Below are 21,181 nucleotides of genomic sequence, written 5' to 3'. Positions count from 1 at the left end.
ATTATACAATTCGGTTTCTACAATTTCCTAATTAGACTTACCACTGAATACATTACGCTCATTATGATAGTCGGATGCATTAATACGTCAAAGCTTTTGCATCCCATTGCAACAGTTTCCGAGAATAACACCGCGCTTGCAAATCCCTCGGGCGTCACACGTCCCGCAAGCGCCTCCTCCACGAAACGCTAAGCTCTAATAAGAGAGAAGTGTATTTCGAGGCTGCGAATCGTGACAGCTATGTCGAGACGAGGGCCGCGGAAAGGCGGTCTAGAGAGAAATTCGCCCAGAGTTACTCGTGGCGAATTCGGCAAGACGAAATTTGCGCGTCAGACGTTCACGCAATACGCGCAAAACTCCGTATGCCCAGAATCGTGAAGAAAAATTGCATCGACCATTGCGTTCCACGGGGATTTCATCTGGGCACGAACGTACTCACGAGCTGTAATATTCCGTGCACAAAGAGGACTCTTTCGTTCTGACTCGTTTTTGACAGAAAAACATAAACGTATTTGTATTACATAAGAGAGAGTGTTCCCTTTTAATATTTCAACTAAATATTAAAATTAATATACATTTGTTTCCTCAACGAAAATTAATTTCCTCGTTAACAACGTTATGAATTTTCAAATATTATTTGTTAAACGAGTTATAAATAGAATTGAAAATCGGAATTATCGCAGATGAAATAAAAGTCAACCGATTGCCAAAAATGATTAAAATTTCTTAAAAACTTATATATTTTCTGTTGATAAGAGAAAAAAATCCTGAAATCAGGTTCGAATCCAGACTAAGATGATATTCTTCGCAATAAGTTCCGTGCAATGTTATGATACTTATTAGCACTATTATTAAATTAATGATCAATATAATTTGTAATGTTTCTAGTTTTAGTTTTTTATAATTGTCAACTGTTGTTTCAATTCCAACAAATCAAATCAACGCGTCGCTTATAGAATTAAAAAATTCGCAAATTTGTATATATTATAAATATTACCAAGCACTAAGATCTGCTTTGGTCGAAAATATTCTTTCTCTTATTTAATTCTCTTATTTATAATAATAATTTAATTTTGTTTTGTTATGTGGAAAATGTTCTCAATATTATTCTTTGTAATAATTTAATTACAAGTATATGAAAAATCGACATATTCATTACAATTTTATGACTAAGATGTTTATTACGGCATACATTTTCTTTTAAGAATTTAATTATCATAAAGAGGTGCTTATATTGCATTATATTTTATTAAAGAGATGTATGTTAATTAAACCGTTAGAAAACCACACAAGAGAAGAAAACTTATGATACGCTAGCATTCCGTAGTTCAACGAACTCTAATACCAGCAAACAAATAATGTCAAGAATGCGACGCAAAATTTCTTAGCGCGCAAACATAAATTTCATACCAACAGCGTCACACCGTCTTTATTAATTTAAACTACGATTAAAATCAAAGTGATTTTAAGCGCTCATCTAGATAGCTAAATATTATTTAACTCTGTTTTATTTATTTTCTTAAATTCATAATGTACGTTACTTATTCATAATATATACAACTTTAGTTCTTGGGCTGTGAAAAAAATCTTCTTCGATAAATAGCTCTATGTGTATATAATATGAAAAGTCAATTTCAAGTATCATTTAATCGTATAGGTAATTGTTAATGTGAAAAAAAACTCATTTGGTATCTCCATAAATAATCACGCAGTACATCCATCTCATCATGTCGCAAAAAATAAAGGCAACTCAACACCTTGGAACATCATCTCTTGCAGGACATGAAATATATTTTACACAGCATGAAATAAATATATGACAAAATATTATACTTTGAAAGCAAGACGCTAATTTGAAATTCCTATTCCTTATCCTGTTCTATTTTTATTCCCGCTTCGAAAGAAGAGATCGCGTAAAACATGTGTCTCGAAACATATCCGTTGCCTTCTAGTACGTTTATGTAAGAAATAATTGCAAGAGTTATCCAATCGTTGCACTAATAATTGTTAATTATAGGAAAGAAAATCACGTCTTGCAATACTTCACACATTCTCTTGAGTGATAATTGATGTGACGTTCACGGAACCACACTGCTTATTTGGATCTCGTCGTACAAATAATGACGGCGCGCCGACTTCATGTAAATACAACACAGCGCACATCACTGATTACATTCAGTAGAGAAAACGCTTCGCAACTGTTGTAAGATATTGTTATACGACTGATTTATACATTTAAATTCAGTGAGATAATAAGAGGAGTAGATCAATATATTAAAGCTTACGATAGTTCCAAAGTTTGGTTAAACGCAACATATATAACATTCACATTATATTTTTGCGATTAAAATAAAAAAATTAAATTTATTCTTGATAAAAAAAATTAAACACAAAATATTGATAATATTTGCATGTAATTATTATAAAAGAGACCAACTTATCAATATTAAGAAAATTGCACCTACATACAAAAAAGTTAACAGAAAAAAATCAAGAGCAGTGAACATCAATAACAAGAGTCACACTGATCAGTTAGTTTGAGCGGATTCTCTACAATATTAATTAATACGAAACTTAGAAACTATACAAAAAGAACGGAATCTGGATTTTGTTTTGTCTAAAACTTTAGATAGATACAGATCTTACAAAAATTTTATTGGACCACAAAAATAATTAGATTCAAGCATGATGTGAACAAGCAAAAATGTTTTAACATTCTAACAAGTTTGTCCTTTTCGTCCTACATATAATAATTATTTGATAGAAAATTCTTTTCGAATTTGTATCTAACTAAATTTTTAGACACTTTGCAAAACCGTTCTTTCCTTGTATGTAATCCTTTATTAAAAATTAATTATTAAACGAAGAACAAAACTCACGCGGAACTAATTTCACCCGAAGAGAAATCACAGTTTCAGACATGTCACGTGAAGAATATTTAATTGACTTTGAAGATCTATCTATTAAAACATTTCAGCGTCTCGAGGCTGATTTCAATCGAACTTCTCAGCGGATGTGTGACTGCAGAAACAGGTCTTAATTGCTACTTTATTAAACTGTACCTTCGAAAAACTGCAATTTTTAAATTCTCTTTCTTAAAATCCGGTTTATTTTTCGCGATACAGACGAGAGATTTATTTAGACGCTACACTCGATTTTTCGATAAGTATCTCTTTCTCTCCCCCCCCCCCCTCTCTCTCTCTCTCTCTCTCTCTCTCTCTCTCTCTCTCTTCTTGATGTACTTGAGCCTCGTCTTCCAGCAAAGTGCAGTCGGATAAACTGCATCGCAGTCTGGTCGCACGTGTCTCCCACGTCCGACCTCGACACTTTGTTCGCCGAGGCGGATTATTCTCGACGGTTCGAGCCGCTTCCCTTTCGGAGTGCGTTCGACCGTTTCGGACGACGAGCGCGCACGTGAAAGCCACCACAATTCCCTTCGATAAACAGCAAACGCGCACAAATGTCCATCCCCTCGCTTTCACCCGTCCCTCGCGCGCGCCCTTAGTTTTCATCAATCTGAAGGTACTCTCGGCGAAACGTTTGCGGCGCTCGAGAGTGCTATCGCTTGCTATCGTTCACCACTAGGCAAGATAAAAGGGCAAACAAAGAAAGAGTAAAGTACCACCGAATCCCTCTCCTGCGTATTTCACCAAATAAAATGCAAACTCTTCGCTAAAAGTGAATACCTTATTACACAGATTGGAAGTAGAAAGTAATTGGATTCGAAGGATCTGCCGAAGAATCTTTACCTTCTTCTATCTATCTCTTGCATGAAAAAATATATAGTAATAGAATAGAAATATAATAGTAATAGAATTATTTTTAAAAAAAGTGCAATAGTGTGAGAGATCTTAAAATTAAAACTGTGCATTCTGTGATGTAAAATATGTTTTTTTTTTTTTCATTTATTTCTTGCAAAAAATACAATATCGTAATAGAAAAATATAACATATTGGTAGAAATGAAATAAACGAAAATAGAACAGTGCGGAAGATCTTAAAATTAAAATTGTGAATTATACAGCATCCAGCGTAAAATATATCTTTGCATCTGTATAGTCTACTACTATATCTAATTGCATATGCATAAAGTTGCACGCACGTAAAAAAAATTCCAAGAACATTTGTGTAATGCAAAATCCACCGCAAATAGTCGTGCAAGTACGATAAAGTCTCCAACGTATGCGAGAGACAGTATTCCCGACGACGCGACGATGGTGAGGAGTTAATTTCGCGAAAATGCATTAAACACGCGACGACGCGGGGCAGAAGGTGGCGGAAGGACCAAGGAACGCAATAAAGGCACTCGACTGCAGGCGAAATGGAATAAGAGAAAGAGAAAGAGAAAGAGAGAGAGAGAGAGAGAGAGAGAGAGAGAGAGAGACACGCACACCGGCAAGAAACGCACCGAGATATTATCCTTCGTTCGTTTCCATGTAACGTTTCAGTTCTCGCGCGCGCGAGAAATACGATCCTCCTTCCCTCCCACCCTCCAACCCCTCCCCTTCCTTCTCTCTCTCTCTCTCTCTCTCTCTCTCTCTCTCTCTTTACGTATATTACCCGCAAAAATTGTCACTGACCCGTCCTACTGGGATTCCGCGGTTCACTGCACCACACCCGTGCGAAGCACCCGACCAGACAGTACGGTATCCATGCGTGCATTCGCCGATGCACACGCGTGTGCAAATATCTGCATCGCGACGCCGCACACCGTTTATACGCGTCCTCCCCGATCTCTCCGGCATTCGATACTGCAGCTTTAAAGACCGTAGCGGTACCGCAGATGCGACCCGAAATATCGGTTTCATCCGCGAAGGAACGCTCGCCAAAGCTTACTGAAATAGTTTCGTTTTAATCAAGATTTTATTCATGATGATACATGTTTGGGAAAAATCAATTAGTAGCTGACCTTGATCGATCTTTCTCGAAACAATATAAAACGAGTATTTTTTGGAATATTAATTAAGATATTGATTTTTATTGGCTCTAGAATGTAAGAAATAGCTCTTCTTTTCTGGGTACATGTAATAATAGAACCTACGTATAATGTTCTATTGTATATATGATATTCTAATTTTAAATTCTTAACTCTCCCCTATTAATGACGTAAGTTTCTGAAAAGACTTCAGTCTAAAAATATTAAAAATCGATTTTCTTTTATGTCACTAAATCTACATTGAAAAAAATCCTCCTTAACATCAAAAAGATTCTAATCTAGCCCAATCGATAAAGTACAATAAAATGTCTTTATCAAGTGTGATAATGCTAACGAATATTTTTGGTTATTAAAAATAAGAATTTTCGAATTACAATCTTTCTATAAAATAATCAATTTGATCGTACACATTTTTATAAAACAGAAAAGTAACATTACTCTCTATATTTTCTGCCATGAAGAAGCTCAGCTACGTATTGTATCGCCAGATAAATGGCAAACGAGTAACAAGATAGCGATCGCCCGTTGCTCGATTGCACAGCCGGTGTCGTTACAGTCAATAAAATGGAGAAAGATAGAGAGGTCGTTACTCCACGACGGGCTCTCTTCTCCATCTTTAAGACCGGCCACCGTATGCAATATACACTCCAGAGAGTGTACCGCGTGTCTGTATTTAAGTACGCGCTGCAAACGATCTGCCTCTGGGGTATGCGCGCGCGAGAGAGACTCGAGTCTTCCCGAGGCAAAAAGACGACGAGCTAGCCTTCCGCGAGATGGTGGGTGGTGGGAACTGGGAGGACACGAGGAGTGAGAGAAAGAAGGACGAGAGTGGAGAGAAACGAAGGACCGGGGAAGGAAAGAAAGGGAGAAAAGAAAATACCGAGAGCGGTATGTTATGGCTGTCTCTCTGTGCACGTACACACACAGTTAAATGCACACGCATACAGGCACGTATCGGCACCGTGATACGTAATACGTGATATCGGAGAATCACCCAGGTCCTGGGCCGGTTTGTGCCTCACCGCCTCTATCTCACCCTCGCCTCCTACATCGCCCGTGAACCCGACTGGTACCCGGGACTGTACCCCTCTCTCGCGCGTTTCTTCCTTTCTTTCGCCCATGTGCCCCCCGAGGCACTTTGAACCTTTCCTACGCCACGCGATATCACGAGCCACGCCGTGGCACACTAGCAATCGAGCGTGTACTACCTTCGGATCCCTCTTTACAGCTGTATCCCTTCTTCCTTCGCCGTATTTCTCCACTCCTCGGCCGCGTCGGCTTAGGCTTAAGGCCCGTTTAAACCTAACGATTTGCGAAGGTTATTATGTACCAGCGACCAAGACGTGATATGCAAAAATCTGTAATTTCGTTGCGATGTAGTGATAAGAATAATATGCTAATATTAGAATATACACGCAATACGCATTTTATAATCAATTAAACATTTTTATCTCTAAAGATTTTTATAATATATAAAGTAGTTGAATAAAGATCCTGAAAGGATATGCTAATACAATAAAAGCCAGATACAAAATATACATTGAGAGAAAAAAATTACAATTATTATAATTTAATTATATGTGAGCAGTTTGAGAAGTGACTTTTTAAGAGGAAACTATATAATGGAAAATACGTCGAGTTTTGATGGGATAAAAACACTAACTTAACAAACTACCCACGGAATTTATAGTCATTTTTTGGGACAATTATAGCACTTATAGTTGTTTTAACCATGTGCTATTAATAATAGTCACGTACATATTTTTTAATTATTATAATACTTTAATTACATTATTTAATTATTATATTACCACATAAACAGTGAGTAAATTTAATTAAGAAAATAGTTACATTCACTATAATTGCGGTTGCATTTACAGAATAAAAATGTTTATTTTATTTATAATTTATGTTTTAACATTTCATTATATTAATTAAAATTTATAATTATTATAATTTGTAATATAATTTTTTCATATTTGAGAGAGAATTATCAGATATGATTGTTATTATTATTAACATTATAGCAGTAATAATCATAAAAATGGAGGTCCTGATAATTATTTTACTATATAATTATTGTCACAAACACATTTTTTTCAGTGTACTTTTCTAGCATTTGATCTGTTTTGTATCAAACTACTCTGGTATAATATGGAAATGAAATATATTTAATGGAGATATTTTCAATCGCATTTTTCGCAACGCGGATTTCATAACTTCATTTCAATAAAATACGAGATTCATCCAAGTGAAAAGGATTGAAAATCAAATATAATTCCGCATCGTTGTAGCTCCGATATTGAATTCTGCAAGATAATTAAAACTGGCGTTCAGTTCTCTTTATGCGAATGCCGTCCACTTAACAAGGGAAATTTCAAAAGGTAAATGCGGCGTACTCTCGCCTATGTTATGGAAATGATCACACTCATTTCGGCTCATGCGACTTTCCCTTTCTGAAAAGATCTCTCTTCGAAAAAGCCCGGTCGCAGAACCTCCAAAGATCGTTTTGTTTAAATGGGCCTTTATCCATTTCTTGCGCGCTTGCTCGGTTGCTTATTCGCTCGCTCTACTTGTTCACTCTCGTCTGGTGCTCGCTCTCATCTTCGCTCGCTCTCAACCTCCTTTACTCCCGCGCTACCTCGTCCAACTTTTCCGCCGCCTTAAGGGGCCACAGTACGCGGATACGCTCTTTGTGACATGCGAATCGAGGCGTGGCTGTTTAAGGCAGGCAGGCAGGCAGGCAGGCAAGCAAGCAAGCAAGCAGGCAAGCAGGCAGGTAGGTAGACGCGACTCCGTCGACGCGACGTTTCCCTCACGGCCAGGAAATTGCGAACGTCGCGGCGCGCTTACCGTACCTTGATTTTTCGACAGCGATTTTCCCCTTTCTCGTCAGCTTCCGGCGTCTCTTTTACCTGCTTGCTCCCCCACCGCGTTGAAGAAAGAGCAGGCAGATTTCAGTCGCTTCGAGGAGGCTCCTAAACGGCGCCACGACAACGACAAGAAGAAGACTGGATGAGATCTCGCGCGTGCCTGACTTCTTCTCTCGACAGACTCGCTGCACACAACGGCGTGAAAGAAAGGAACTCGAAAATTTAAAGGCATGAAATGCACACCTCGAAGAAGAAAACGCCAACTCGACTCGCTCGACTCGGAAGTAAAAGGCTCCCTAAATTTAATTAAGGTTACGGCTTTGTAGAATTTAATATAATTTCTATACACTGGGAAGAAAGCGGGAAAATCATTTTTTGTATCTTATAAATGTTTAATCATACTTTACAGAAGAATGGCGATTTCACAGAAATAAATAAAAAGATCCCAATAAAGCTCATAAGAAAAACCAATAATAGATGAAGGATATATGAAGTTGGAACGATATTCTATTGATATAAAAAAAAATAATGACAGCTCTAATAGGTTTTTTTTTTCATAGTTCTACAGTTCCTTATAAAAATAAAAAAAGTTCCGCATTTTTTATGTTAAAAAAACCAAAAATGGTTTACAAAATTGCTATTTAATTAACTTAGTCAAGTATTACTAAAAACATCTGCATTTATTGGAATTGTTTGACTCACAAATTTTTATGTATATGGTACATAAGTCATAACACAAGTAAAAAAAAAGAAGGCAATTTCAGAAGTGTTGCACTAAGTGTTTCAAAGTGTGTAAAAGTGTTTCCCCATTGCTTAACGATTTCCGTAAGCTATTTCCTCCTTCGCTCGTAATAATTCTTGCGAGACGCGCAATCTACCGTGGCAATTTTCAGACTTAAAGAGGCTGCGTGATGATGTCTGCAGGATGGCGGGATATACCCTTCGCAAACAATCGATTCCACGCGAGCAAACTTGACACAGAGGATCAGGGTCAACCCTTGTCTATTTGCCGCTAACAACTAAGTAATCGAATCTTGTAATACATTGCCGAGACTTAGACCATTAGGTACACAGTGGTATGCATATTTATGCATATTTACGCAAGCCCATGCAAGATTCATGAAGCTTGCAAATGTGATATTCGACTGGGAGCACACGCACGGTTAGATTTCTCTCCGCGTCCCCGGAGTTCTTAGAAGAATTGCAAAACAAAAGATGTCTTTATAAAAGATAGATTAGCTCAAGAAAAAAATTATATGACTTGTATATATTTTTTTTAAATAGAAGCTACTTATTTTGTATTCTCTATAAAAGTGAATCAGTGTATTATCACTGACTTCAGTGCTATAACTGATGTACTTATAACTGATGTAAATCAGTAAATATATTCGCTGATATTACAGTTATAAGTATAGCACTGAAGTCAGTGATAATACACTGATTCACTTTTAGGGATTAGAAAAAGAATTGGCTTTACGCTTTTTATAAGATAAATTCTAATCTTCTTTTAACTTCCACATGTCTTCGGAACTTTTCTAATATCATTATTGACGTATCTGTGATGGTAAAAGCAAGAATTTGTAATATCCCCAAGAAATTCAATAAAGACGCCGTTCGCCGGTCTTAAATACTCAGAAAATTAATGGAAATAGAGAGCGACGTTCCAACGTCACGCGTCAGACATCTATTAAAATTAAAACGTGGTCTTTTATCGATTAAGCGGATTTATAATCAATTTTAGCCGCGACCGCGATCGAGTTATCGATTATTATTATTATTATTGTTGTGGTCTTTCGCGGCCCACTCAGCCGCGTTATTCTCCGTTTAAAACCAATCAAGACTATCGGCCATAGTTATTAGCGTGTCGATTAAGCGCCAACGCGCAACTTACTCGACACGGTGATTTTATCGTTGCGATACGATACTGGCGATAAACGCTACGGCAATTTTCCGACGCGACGCCGGAATAAGGACGATCGTTATCCGACTGGTAAACAGTTTTCTTACACAAATCGCGAGGAGAGACGTATTATTACGCGATATATAACGTGCTTCGATCAGTTATTACGGAATCGCTAAATTATACAGATTAAAGCCTCGATCGTAGGCTAGAAGCTTGAAACGAGGGCGGAGTATAACTGCGGGACGCCGGGAAATAACTCTCTTAACGCGCGCGTGCACCGAAAGAACGCCGGCTGATTAAGCGTAGATTATTTCCTATTATTTGCATCTCAAGTCCGACAAGTACTGCTTACGCACGTTCGCTCAGCGGATTGCATTATCGCGATTGCAGACACGAACACCCGTGCGGCACATGCACGCGGCATTCCCATGATTAGCCGACGAGCAGGCAGACTAATTACCGAAATATCGGGTGCAACACGCGAGTATTACCTTGTACGTCAACATTAATGTGTAATAATGGCCAGAGTATCGTTGCGCAAACTCCGATGCATGTGCGTGAAGCGTGTGGCAGGAGAAGGACGGCTCCGGGGACGCGAAGGGAGGGAGGGAGAGAGAGAGAGAGAGAAATGGAGAAGACAAAGTGACGGATGATTACGTGTCAAAACGCGACCATAACGTTTCGCGTCGGGGAACGGGATCGCAGCTGACACGATTGCGACCCGCACCCGTATAGTAGTACAGCCTACGATCGGCTTGCGACCCGCTATCTTCGCAGCCCCCGCTGATAAACGAGCCTGTTGCAAATTACTTTATCGCGACTGCACTTTCAGCGGGCTCCCTCCACACCGCCCCGGCCTCGATAAACGCCCTCGGCGAGATGCATTATTCAGAAGACGCTATTCGACTCAATTGTGTACCGACTAACCGGTGAAAATGCTTAGCGACGCGATTGGCAAATAATCGGATTATTTACAATTACGTAAATCACGATTGTAGAGCGACTGATATTTTCTAGCTGCTTGAAGCGGAGTTGTAACACAATTGCTTTTAAAGCCAGTGATTCGAAGAAAAACGTAAGAAAGTAAGACGTAAACAGCAAGCGAATCGATAAATCATAGGAGAGAATATAAAAATTATGATACAAAAAAAAAACATAGGCAGTGAAGACCGAAGCGCAGACCTTCGCATAAAGCATCATAGGAAAATTAACCAATCAGAGTCCTTCACGGAAAGAAAAAAAACTTTGGTTGGTCAATTCTCTCATGATGTTTTATGCATTATGCCGTTATACAAAAATCTATGCTCCGATCTTAAACGCCGCAGCACAGACTTTTGCGTAGCATATAACGCATAAGCGAGTTAACCAATCAAAATTCTTCTTTTCCGTGAAGTGGGAAGAAAGGAAGGATTCTGTTTGATCGATTGTTTGATTCGCTCATGCACTGTGCGTTATGCAAAAGTCTGTACTTCAGTATTAAGAAATAAGTACACTGAAAGAAAAGATTGACTGAAATATGGCATAGCATTTTTAATTGGTTGCAGCAGCCAATTAACAATGCTATGCCATATTTTATCATCTAATTTACTGCAGCAGCCAATCTTCTTTTTCAGTGCAGTAAATAAATTAATATTTTCTATTTGCTACTGTTTACGTTATTGCCTCACGTTTTTTTGCACCATAACTATACTATAAAGCAACAACAGTTGCAAATCCAAATTGATTTGCTTACTGTTTAAGTCTTACTGTTTAAATTATTTTGTGTGTCACAGGTTTTATAAGATCGTCTACAATGCGAGTAATATTGTAAGCCGTAAGAAAATGACGAATCATAATCGATTATTTTTCTCATATTTGACTGTAATTGATTGATTATTGATTGATATAGGTTTACAGCTTTACTGTATTATATACTTACTTCCATGTAGATGGTTAAAGTTATCACAGTAGAGACCGCGAGACAATAATACAAGCAAATCCAAAATATTGATTTACTCACTACTTATGTCTTACCGCTTAAGCTTTTTATGTGCCATGGGCTTTACTCTCGTCTGCTGCCAACCAAAGATTGACACAACAGAGAGAGCATTGTCCGTTTTTATACCAATGTAAATCAACTTTAATTTTAACTCAACTTACTTTTTATCTTTTTCGAGTTCTAAGAATTAGAAAACAATAAAGAGCAACTTAAATTAATTAATCTACATTGGCAGAAACGGGCATATGTGCTTCCTCAAAATCAATCGGTTATCTTCATTCTCATGATCAGTAGCCACAGCATAATTTGATATCAACTTCTGCACAGCTTCCAAGTATCAATTTCATATTACCCAAGCTTGGTTTAAGGCTTGGTTAATAGTTATTGAAATCTGATATTTAATATCCTGTAAACAGAGTGTATACAAGATGAACGTGAAACCCCCCGAAGCGATTCTTCGTTCTCATTGAACCGATCGACTCGCCAGAAGCGATTAGCGTACGCCACAGCCGGATGACGACGATTAGAGCATCGTAACACGGCGATTTTCTTGACAGCGTGCGAACTCTATCGATCTTTAACACAGAGGTCGACCATACATACACACATCAGGTCGTCTCGAGATACAATGGATGGCGAGTGCAAACAAAAGCGAACGTCCACGCGCCTGTCCGACGGCAATCAATTACGGAATTGCTGGAGTCAGGCGGTTTTGACTGGGCCGTGCGGGCAATTTATCAGATTAATCGCGGAGGAAGTGATTCCCGGCGGATGATGGAGACCAACGTGGCGAGCGAGCGAGCGAGTTCCATATGTCAGGAAGTGACCAGGTGTCGGCGTCCAGACTGAGCCTGGCGGCCTGGAGAGGCGAAACGCAACGGTGTGGCAACGTGTGTAACACACGGAGAAGGGGGTGGACACAACGGGGATACACGCGATATCGAAACCAGCTGTCGATCGCGAATGTATCCCGAATATCGTGCCGTTGCGCTGCACTGTCCGGTACGCAATACTGTCCCGTCCGTTGCATTCCCAGGGAGAATGCAGACGAGAGCGCGTTCAAAGGCGATATATCGTCGCGAGACCATCGACCTTGCCACTTGCCACCGCAATTTCGCCGTCGGTACGCAATTTGCGCGGGTGTTATCTCGCGGCGACGACAACGGAGAGACGCGATAACGCTCGGTGGCGCTTTGAAGTATGAAAAGTGCGATAGTACTGCGTTAATACGTCGTTGGGAGCCGTATCTATTGTGGCGTTATGAAATACGTTCCCGATAAAGTGGATGTATTCTTACTAACGATACCGCGAACGATAACGATGGCGAGGTAAAGCAGATTAGAGATTATATACTCAGCGAGGAGATTACGTACCCATATTGAGAAAATAGTAGTTTGGTATTTGTGATTATAATTGCTTGGTAAAATAATTATGGTTAAAAGAAGCTTCATGTTTATGATTATTGCTGCTGTTAATAATGTTCGTAATAATAACCATATATGATAGTTGTCTCAAACGTAAGAAAATTGTACGATAAATTGTTGATAATTTTAAATATTAATATAGTGATATATCAACAGTGTTGAGTAGTATTTCTATATATGTATAGAGATACATTTTGTGTGTCAAATTCGAGTATTTGTATCTATATCTAGATAAAAAACATAGGATCTGAACTGATTTTTAGATGCATTTTTCAGATACATTTCCTCAGCATAGTTATAATTCCATTTTAATTGTGAATGCGTGATTGTCGATTGATTTCATTCCGCAGAAAAAAAATAGCTTTGCTGTTGCAAAATTCTATAACATGTTTGGTCTTTCTTTTAGTTCCTCACAGGATCTAAATGCAAATCAGTCATATTAAAGAATATTACAGTTGCATAGCTGCTTTTTTTGCTGAACATAGCCAGTGATCTCAGATTGTAAAATTTTTAACGCATGTACAGTAAAGCTGGAAACACAATGCTTGAAGCAATTTTTAATTTGTAAAACTATGATGAATAATATCGTCTTATGACAATTATAAGTTTTTTCAATTATATCTATATAAATAAATGAATGATTATCTATATGAATTATCTATATGAATAAATGAATAATTCATTTAATAACTAATACATTTTTTTACACATTACCATTATTACAATAAAATTAATTTAAGAGTATCTGAAATATAATCTGAAGATACTTTCAAAGTATCTGATATATGTACCTATATACATCTTAATATGTGTATTTATATCTGTATTTAGATAAATTTTCGTATATGTAACTGAATCTATATCTAGATAAATTTTAAGAGTATCTTACCCATCACTGTATATCAAGATATAAATTGTAAATAAAATAAACATTTATAAAATAAATACAACTCTAATCATTATGAGTATAATTAATTCCCTAAATTCACTTACTATTTATATGGCAATAATAACTAAAAAATATGTTTAAAAAAAATTAAAGATTTTCAAGCAGTTTGTGTGAGATCATTATTAATAGCAAAATTGACTATATATTTGCATGGTTAAAATAACTATATAGTCTCAAGAATTATTGTAAATTATAATAAAATTATAATAATTGCAACTATTCCTTTCTCTCAGTGCAGTACAATATATACAATAATAATTCCATACAGAAGTTTGAAAATTTAACGACTTCAATTACGCGAGATAATGTCTAATCATCCGCGCAATTATATGAACATCTAATTATGATCAATTACACGGTATATTTTACGCCCGTTTAGTTGCATTTGTACTCCAATTTTGATGTGTGTGTGTGTTGTATGTGTGTGTGTGTGTGTGTGTGTGTGTGTGTGTGTGTGTGTGCGCGCGCGCGCGTGTGAGAGAGAGAGAGAGAGGCAATACACGCAAACACGTATGATTGATTAGCAGAACGGCAATGTATTTTTCATCGTCGATTCCGCTAATGACTCGCACATAGAAACGTGAGATCCCACGGCATGCAAAATGCGATAGAACAACGGGAGCTCGACACAAAACTATGGTTTCAATCGCGTCGAAGTGCGTACACTATACGTATGAGCGAGTAGATTGAAACTCAATTATTGGTCGTGTTAACGGCTTGGCACCGCATCATCCATTATTTTCGGATTTTGCCCATGCAGCTAGGCACATAAATTACGCACCGGAGTTCATCATCAAATATACATATATTATCGCGCCGCGTATTTCAGTGCAGCGTCATTCTTCAGTACATATAAAATCTGTATTCCCCTGGCCCCTACTATCCCTCGTTCAACCACCCGGACACGATACCCAGAGTTAACCGCTTGAGGTTTCCAGTACTGTCGCCTATTGCAAAGCACGATTGTTGATTAAGGATGTGACGGTAATCCAAATTACCTGATCTTTGTATCCTACCTTTCTTGCGATTCTTTTTCTTACTTTTGTGTATATCTAATCTTCACATTAGAATTCTACCAATGTAGATTAACTGTAATCTTGATTATAAGAATTAGAAAAAAATGATGGGTAAGTTGAACTGAGATTAAAGTTAATCTAACCGTTGGCGGAAAGGAGTGTAAGAGAAAAGTTTTTGATATATTGAGAAAAAAATTTATATACTAAATCTTAATCAATAATATTTTTTTCAATAATACTAAATAAATATTTATTTTATAATCACAAGTGCCAATAAATTTTTCTCTCAGTGCATACTTTAAATCGTCTTTCGATCTAACGTTTGATCATTCACTTACCTTTTGCGCTTTGCAAGCAGCGGCCAACGGCAGAACGTCATGAGGATGTGCGGCGTGACGATCACGAAGACACAGAGCGCATATCGCGATTTTGCAAAGGGCGCAATAGAGAGTCACCGCTTCGCCATTGTGATCGTTGCAGATCGGCGTGCCCTCGGGTCGAGATCCCTTACTTCCACTTGATTGCCAGCTGCCTCTCGGTGGTCCCAGATTGTGGGCTGCCAATGGGCCCCTCTTCGGATGGCAGGACTCTCTGCAGGCGTCGCAGTACAAAACCTGAAAGAAGAATCGTGAAATGTCGAATTTACGAAATATTACAGAGAAATGTTAAAAATACGAGAGAGAAAACGCACGATATTCACTTACAAATACATCAATATTTAGAATATCTAATGGATGTCTAGAGAAAAAAATTGTCGCTGTAAAAAATACCGATAAAGTTTCTGCAGCGTTCGAAATTTTTTCCCTCCGTTTTTTTTTTTTTTACTATATTTTTGTATTAAATAATAAATGCGTAGATATACATGTGTCGATAAAATTTTCTTATTTACGTCAAGCATCAAATATACATACTTTATTTTATCGAATTTATACTAGAAAGTGAGTATAGATTGAATCTGCCAATAAACATTAATTTCGTGAATATTTTTTTTCTAGAAGCAATTTTTGCGATATTGTTCGGCGTCATCAAATATTCCTCATTCCGTTAGGTATTTCCTTCTCGGAAATAATATCATTTCGATTATCGATAGCCGAGGTATTGTCGTCGCGCGGAAATGTTGCCGGCAACGAATGAAATTGCAGGCGCTCTATCGATTCTCTTTTTATTTTTTTTCCACATAGGTACCTAGGAGCGACCGGCGCGACGGATGCGAGTGTAAAATCACAGAAAAAATATCCGCCACTTGTCTCGGAACGCGGTATACCCGAGGGACCGCCACGAGAGGGCCGAAAATGAAATTTAACACTTTGGAGGAAAGCGAGCAAGAGAGGAGGCGAGACGAGGATGCACGATTGGCGTACAACGTTGTCGCGCAACGAGATATTTCATGCGACGCGACACTCCGAAGCGCGGTAACTCGATCTTTTCAAACAGAACGCCGAACAATATAAAATCGCTCTCTTTGTCACAATGTGAATGCAACGTGGCGACGATTTGCGTGAATGCATTGTGCAAACAAGTGTTGCGCGAGCCGGAACTGACAATTGTCGAGAAAATATCATTTCCTATGTTGCTCAAAATTAAGAAAAATTTGTTTAATTATATTGTATTATGATAAAATATAGCTTTTAGAGAGATAGATCAAAGTTATTATTTTTTTCAAGATGTACTTTTCAAAAAGATTTCGAAGATATATATATGTAATATAATTTTCAGGTTCTATAAAAGAAATTATCTTAAAGATAAATTATGAGATATTTAAATGTAATTTAGATATTCATAGAAAGAATAGTTTTGCTAAAGTGTCTAAAATTTGTTAGATATAATCTGAAAAATTTTTGTTTGGACCATAAAAATTATGGAGGAGGCTTAAACTGATTGTTAGAATGTTAAAACTTTTTTTTGGTATTCAATACTTAAACGTTCTATATAATATTTTGATGATCCAACGAAATAATTTTCAAATCTGTATTTAAATTTCTAAAAAATCTATCTTACTAAATTTTTAGATCCATACTTCAATAAAATTGTTTTTGCTTGTTGAATTCGTAATGTCAAATTATATCCAATTTGAGTTATTTTTAATCATTCCTAAAAATCACCACTGCTCTCATTCAATATGTCGTTAGTTTAATTAAATAGAGTTATATAATTTAACTCAAAATGTAATTTGACTAAAATTTAGTTTATTATGTAATAATAATAAGTCCATACGTTAATATAATGGAAGTTATTTATTTGGAAACTAATCCCAGGAACGGATTGATTTACACACATGGAAGCTAAAAGTAACAAAATGTTATTTAATCCAATCTCCCAAAAGATTGGATTTACCATTATTCCTTTGATATCTAACAGTGCATATTGAGAGCGCGTTTATATTTTACATTCGACAAATCAGAGCAGTATATTCAAAACAACGTTGTATTTTATTGCATTATATCCAGGAGGAACTAAAAGCGAGATAGAAATATATTCTCATAAACAACCATAACGTTTTGACACATCGGTTCGACTGTTGAAATTAACGGAGAATATCTATTTAGCCACGAGAGTTAAGTGAACAAATTCGCCGTGCCTTTCGTACAAGATTTGTCCCTCGTACTTGAAATTTCGACCAGCGAAATTTCTGTCGTTTAGAAGACACGACACACCCGATATTAATGTCGATAAAGGTATAGATGGCAGTCTTTCGTAGCCAAGAGCGACTCTAGTGCGCTTATAGCACGAAGAGAAAAGTTATGAAGTGGACTTCGAGGAAGAACGAGGGGGAGTTAACGAGCCTCTGGATGAGGAAAGCACACAAGAGAAATAAACACGACTGATGCCGCGGTCGTTAAGAATAGTAGCCTTGGGAAACTTTTGCCGTTGCGGATCTTACGACGCGGCAGAAGTTTTCCTAGAGAACGATCGAATCAGCGCCAGGCTAGAAATATCGAAAAGCGAAAACGACAAGAGACGTATTAGACATTATCCTTTGGAAAATGTCACCGCATTCGGCAAAAGCACGTTCTATATTGCGACGAGATAAAATGCACTAGATAACTATCAAATAACGATAAAACACAAAAATACTTTTCGAATAATTTTTTTCATTATTCTAAATTTTTTTTTCTATTTTTTGCAATAAGTTTTTTTAATAGATTTTTAAGATGCCAGTATAGTATTATTTTCAAATAATCGACCGGATCATCAATTTAATTATGATACACTGTTAAATATGTTCATAATGTCAAATTATAATAACTTGAGTTATTATTTTCTCATCATTTATATAAGTCGACACCACTCATACTCAATGTGTCGTTAATTCAACTAAAACAATAAAATTAAATAATTCCAAATGTATTAAATTCAATTCAAGTTTAGTTTATTATTTACTAAATGCATATATGAACATTGCGAATTACTTTGAAACTAACCACAGAAGTGGAATGAAATTTACATTTTAACACACGTATAAGTTAAACATAACAAAATGTTATTTAACTTAAGAGTCACTATTGCTCCTGTGATATCTAACAGTATATTATTTCAGCTTCAGTTTATGATTACATTTCAAGTCCAACAGTAAACGGCGCGCAGCTTATATAACTGAAAGTGCATGTATTTAGAATTTGCATATAAAAATATTATTAAGCACTAAGGTCTTGTCTTGGCCGTATATAATTGGCTCTTTTCTTACATATTTGATAAATTTATCTTTTATTAAGTTTTTAATTAAAAATAACAATTTTCAAAATTTTAATAACACCCTACTTATTCTTGTGTATATTGTTTTTGACAAAGCCGATGAGTGTCTTAGACTTTTTCTTTTCTCACTGAAGAGAGAAAAGCTTTCTATGAAGACAAAAGCGGAAAAATGAAAATAATGAAAAGCTCGCACGGTTATTACACTTTGTGATCTTCTGTTTGATCCAAGAGTACAGATACTTCTACTACACGTGTACATTTCTAGAACTACAAGTAGATAAAACTCGTCGAAACGTGAAGACAAGAAACAAAGAAAAGGATTGATTACCAGAAGGTGAAATTATCCTTGTCCTTTTCATAAATCAATCATATCAATTATGCATTTATATAACAAACTATTATTTATTAGTTATTAGCACCCTTTTAATTTAGCAATAAAAACTTGTGAAACTTCTACGAGCTGCTTAACTTTGAAGTGCTAACAGAATTCGCTACAAGAAGAAGTTCTTTAACTACACAAAATACCTTTCTCAAAATTTCCCAAAAATTGAATTATAGTAATAATCCATAATTGCAACATGCTGTTATATAGTTTCTTTATCAATCAAAATAAAATAAAATAAATATGACAAAACTTTTGTTTTTGACATGATTTTAAATAAATCATAATACTAATAGTAAGTTAAATTAAACTGCTCATATGTATCAAATGCGGTCAAGGCTATAGTATCTAATATTTCTATAAGAACATTTGACAAAAATATTGGAAGTACTGAAAAATGTATAATATTATTAGGCACAAAATCTAAATTGTATATAGCGCTTCTTTACTTAATTTGTTTTAAATAGTCGTCTGATTATAGAATATGTTATTGTGACATTTATTATGTTAAAAGTTAAAAAACTATTAAATAAAAGTTATAAGTAAAAACTAAATCAATAAAAGATAATAATAGTTTACACCATAATCAACTAATATATATAAAACACCTGATGAAACATTGAAAAAAATCAGAAAAAGAATAATAATGACGTTGCAGCTTTAATAGAATTTGATTAGAACTTTATCCTGCTATTCCTGCAAAAAGTTCTCCATTCCGATTAAACGTACATAAGTATATACGGCGGCGTTCACATACAAAGGATTCAATCAATATTAATGTGCCAACCATTCTCCAATTACTTCTCCATCCTAATTCGAATAGCTAATCAAAAATTCGTCGCTTTTATGCGCCTCGTCATTGCTTTATTATTACAATACCTCTCATTCTCCTCCATTTTAATCGTCAAATCCCTAATCCCTAATCCCGAGCTAATCAGACGCGTTTCAGGGAAAATCACGCATGCGATACGAGAACCTGCTGTTTCGCTTTACATGGGTGTCCCTCGCACCCTCGTTTATCCCAATCCCGTTACCATATGCCCGTTTCTACAATCGGAATTCAAGTGCTAACCTCGCACTGCTCGCACGCGACAGTCGCGTCGCGCGGCTCTCCCTCGCACATTTGGCACTGCAGCCGTGAGTTCCGCGATTCCTGGTACTTGTCGACGATGTGCTGCATCGCGCGGTACTTGGGCAGATTATGGGCGCCGCCCTCGTCAAAATATACGGTCTTCTGGCAGACCGGGCATGATAAGCAGAGAGTACCACCGGACGGCGGGAAGCCACCGTTCCCCGGGGTGCCGACGTAGCTGCCTGGCCGCGAGCTGGTGGACGTGCTGCTGCAAACCACTCCGGAGTCGGTCTCCGACAGGATCGACAACTTGTCGGCTTCCTGATCGGAGCCCGGTGCGTTGGACGAGTCAGCGGTGGACTCCGGCGGTGAGTCCGGCGGTGCCTGCAGATTTACCGCGCAGGCTAGGCATAGTGCGTGCCAGCAGGGCAACAGCACCGGCTCTACGAACAACTCCTTGCAGGAGGGACACCGCAGCTCGTCCTCCATCGCAGATGCACCGGCGGTACGTCGTCTGCCGATCGTCCTGGTGTCCGTGAGCTGTTCCTCGTGGATCTTCTCGAGCCGCGGCAGCTCGCTCGATCGCCTCGTTCGGGTCTGCAGGATTCCTTCAGGATGCCGGACAACGTGGCGATGCAGTCGAAGGTCACCGTCGTTGATCTCCTTTCACCGTCGCGACCGAACGCACACTTTGCGTTCTTCTAAAACGCGGGGCGATTTACGGAGATATTCGCTGCACTTTCTCACGGAATGCTCCGATTCGCTGGGAAAAATGTATCACTCGAAGACTTGTTGTGAAAAAAAAAAAACGTCTATCGGAAAGTGATTCTCATAAACTGTTGACGCTTTCAAAGAGTTTCACGTAAAAAAAGGTTGTCAAAAATAATCGAACACAACAAAAGAGTTGAGTCCTACAGATGTCCTTCAAAAGGATTTTAGTGGAACACGAATCGGCG

At 37.4% G+C, this 21,181-nt stretch overlaps 1 protein-coding gene across 2 annotated transcripts in view; it reads right to left on the bottom strand.

Moving 5' to 3' along the window:
• The window catches only part of LOC108756829 (E3 ubiquitin-protein ligase TRIM9), a 115,024-nt gene extending 93,849 nt beyond the window's left edge, over positions 1 to 21,175 (bottom strand). For both annotated transcript variants that reach the window (XM_018500913.1, XM_018500914.1), the window contains exons 1-2: positions 20,226 to 21,175; positions 15,417 to 15,692 (exon numbers count right to left, since the gene is read on the bottom strand). In XM_018500913.1, coding sequence (XP_018356415.1) covers positions 15,417 to 15,692; positions 20,226 to 20,714 — 765 coding nt within the window. In that variant the 5' untranslated portion in view covers positions 20,715 to 21,175. The remainder of the gene's footprint in view (positions 1 to 15,416; positions 15,693 to 20,225) is intronic.
• Between the last annotated feature and the right edge of the window lie 6 nt (positions 21,176 to 21,181).

The sequence above is a fragment of the Trachymyrmex septentrionalis genome, unplaced genomic scaffold (genome assembly GCF_001594115.1).
Source record: "Trachymyrmex septentrionalis isolate Tsep2-gDNA-1 unplaced genomic scaffold, Tsep1.0 scaffold13, whole genome shotgun sequence".
Lineage (NCBI taxonomy): Eukaryota > Metazoa > Arthropoda > Insecta > Hymenoptera > Formicidae > Trachymyrmex > Trachymyrmex septentrionalis.
This window is presented reverse-complemented; position numbering and strand designations above follow the sequence as displayed.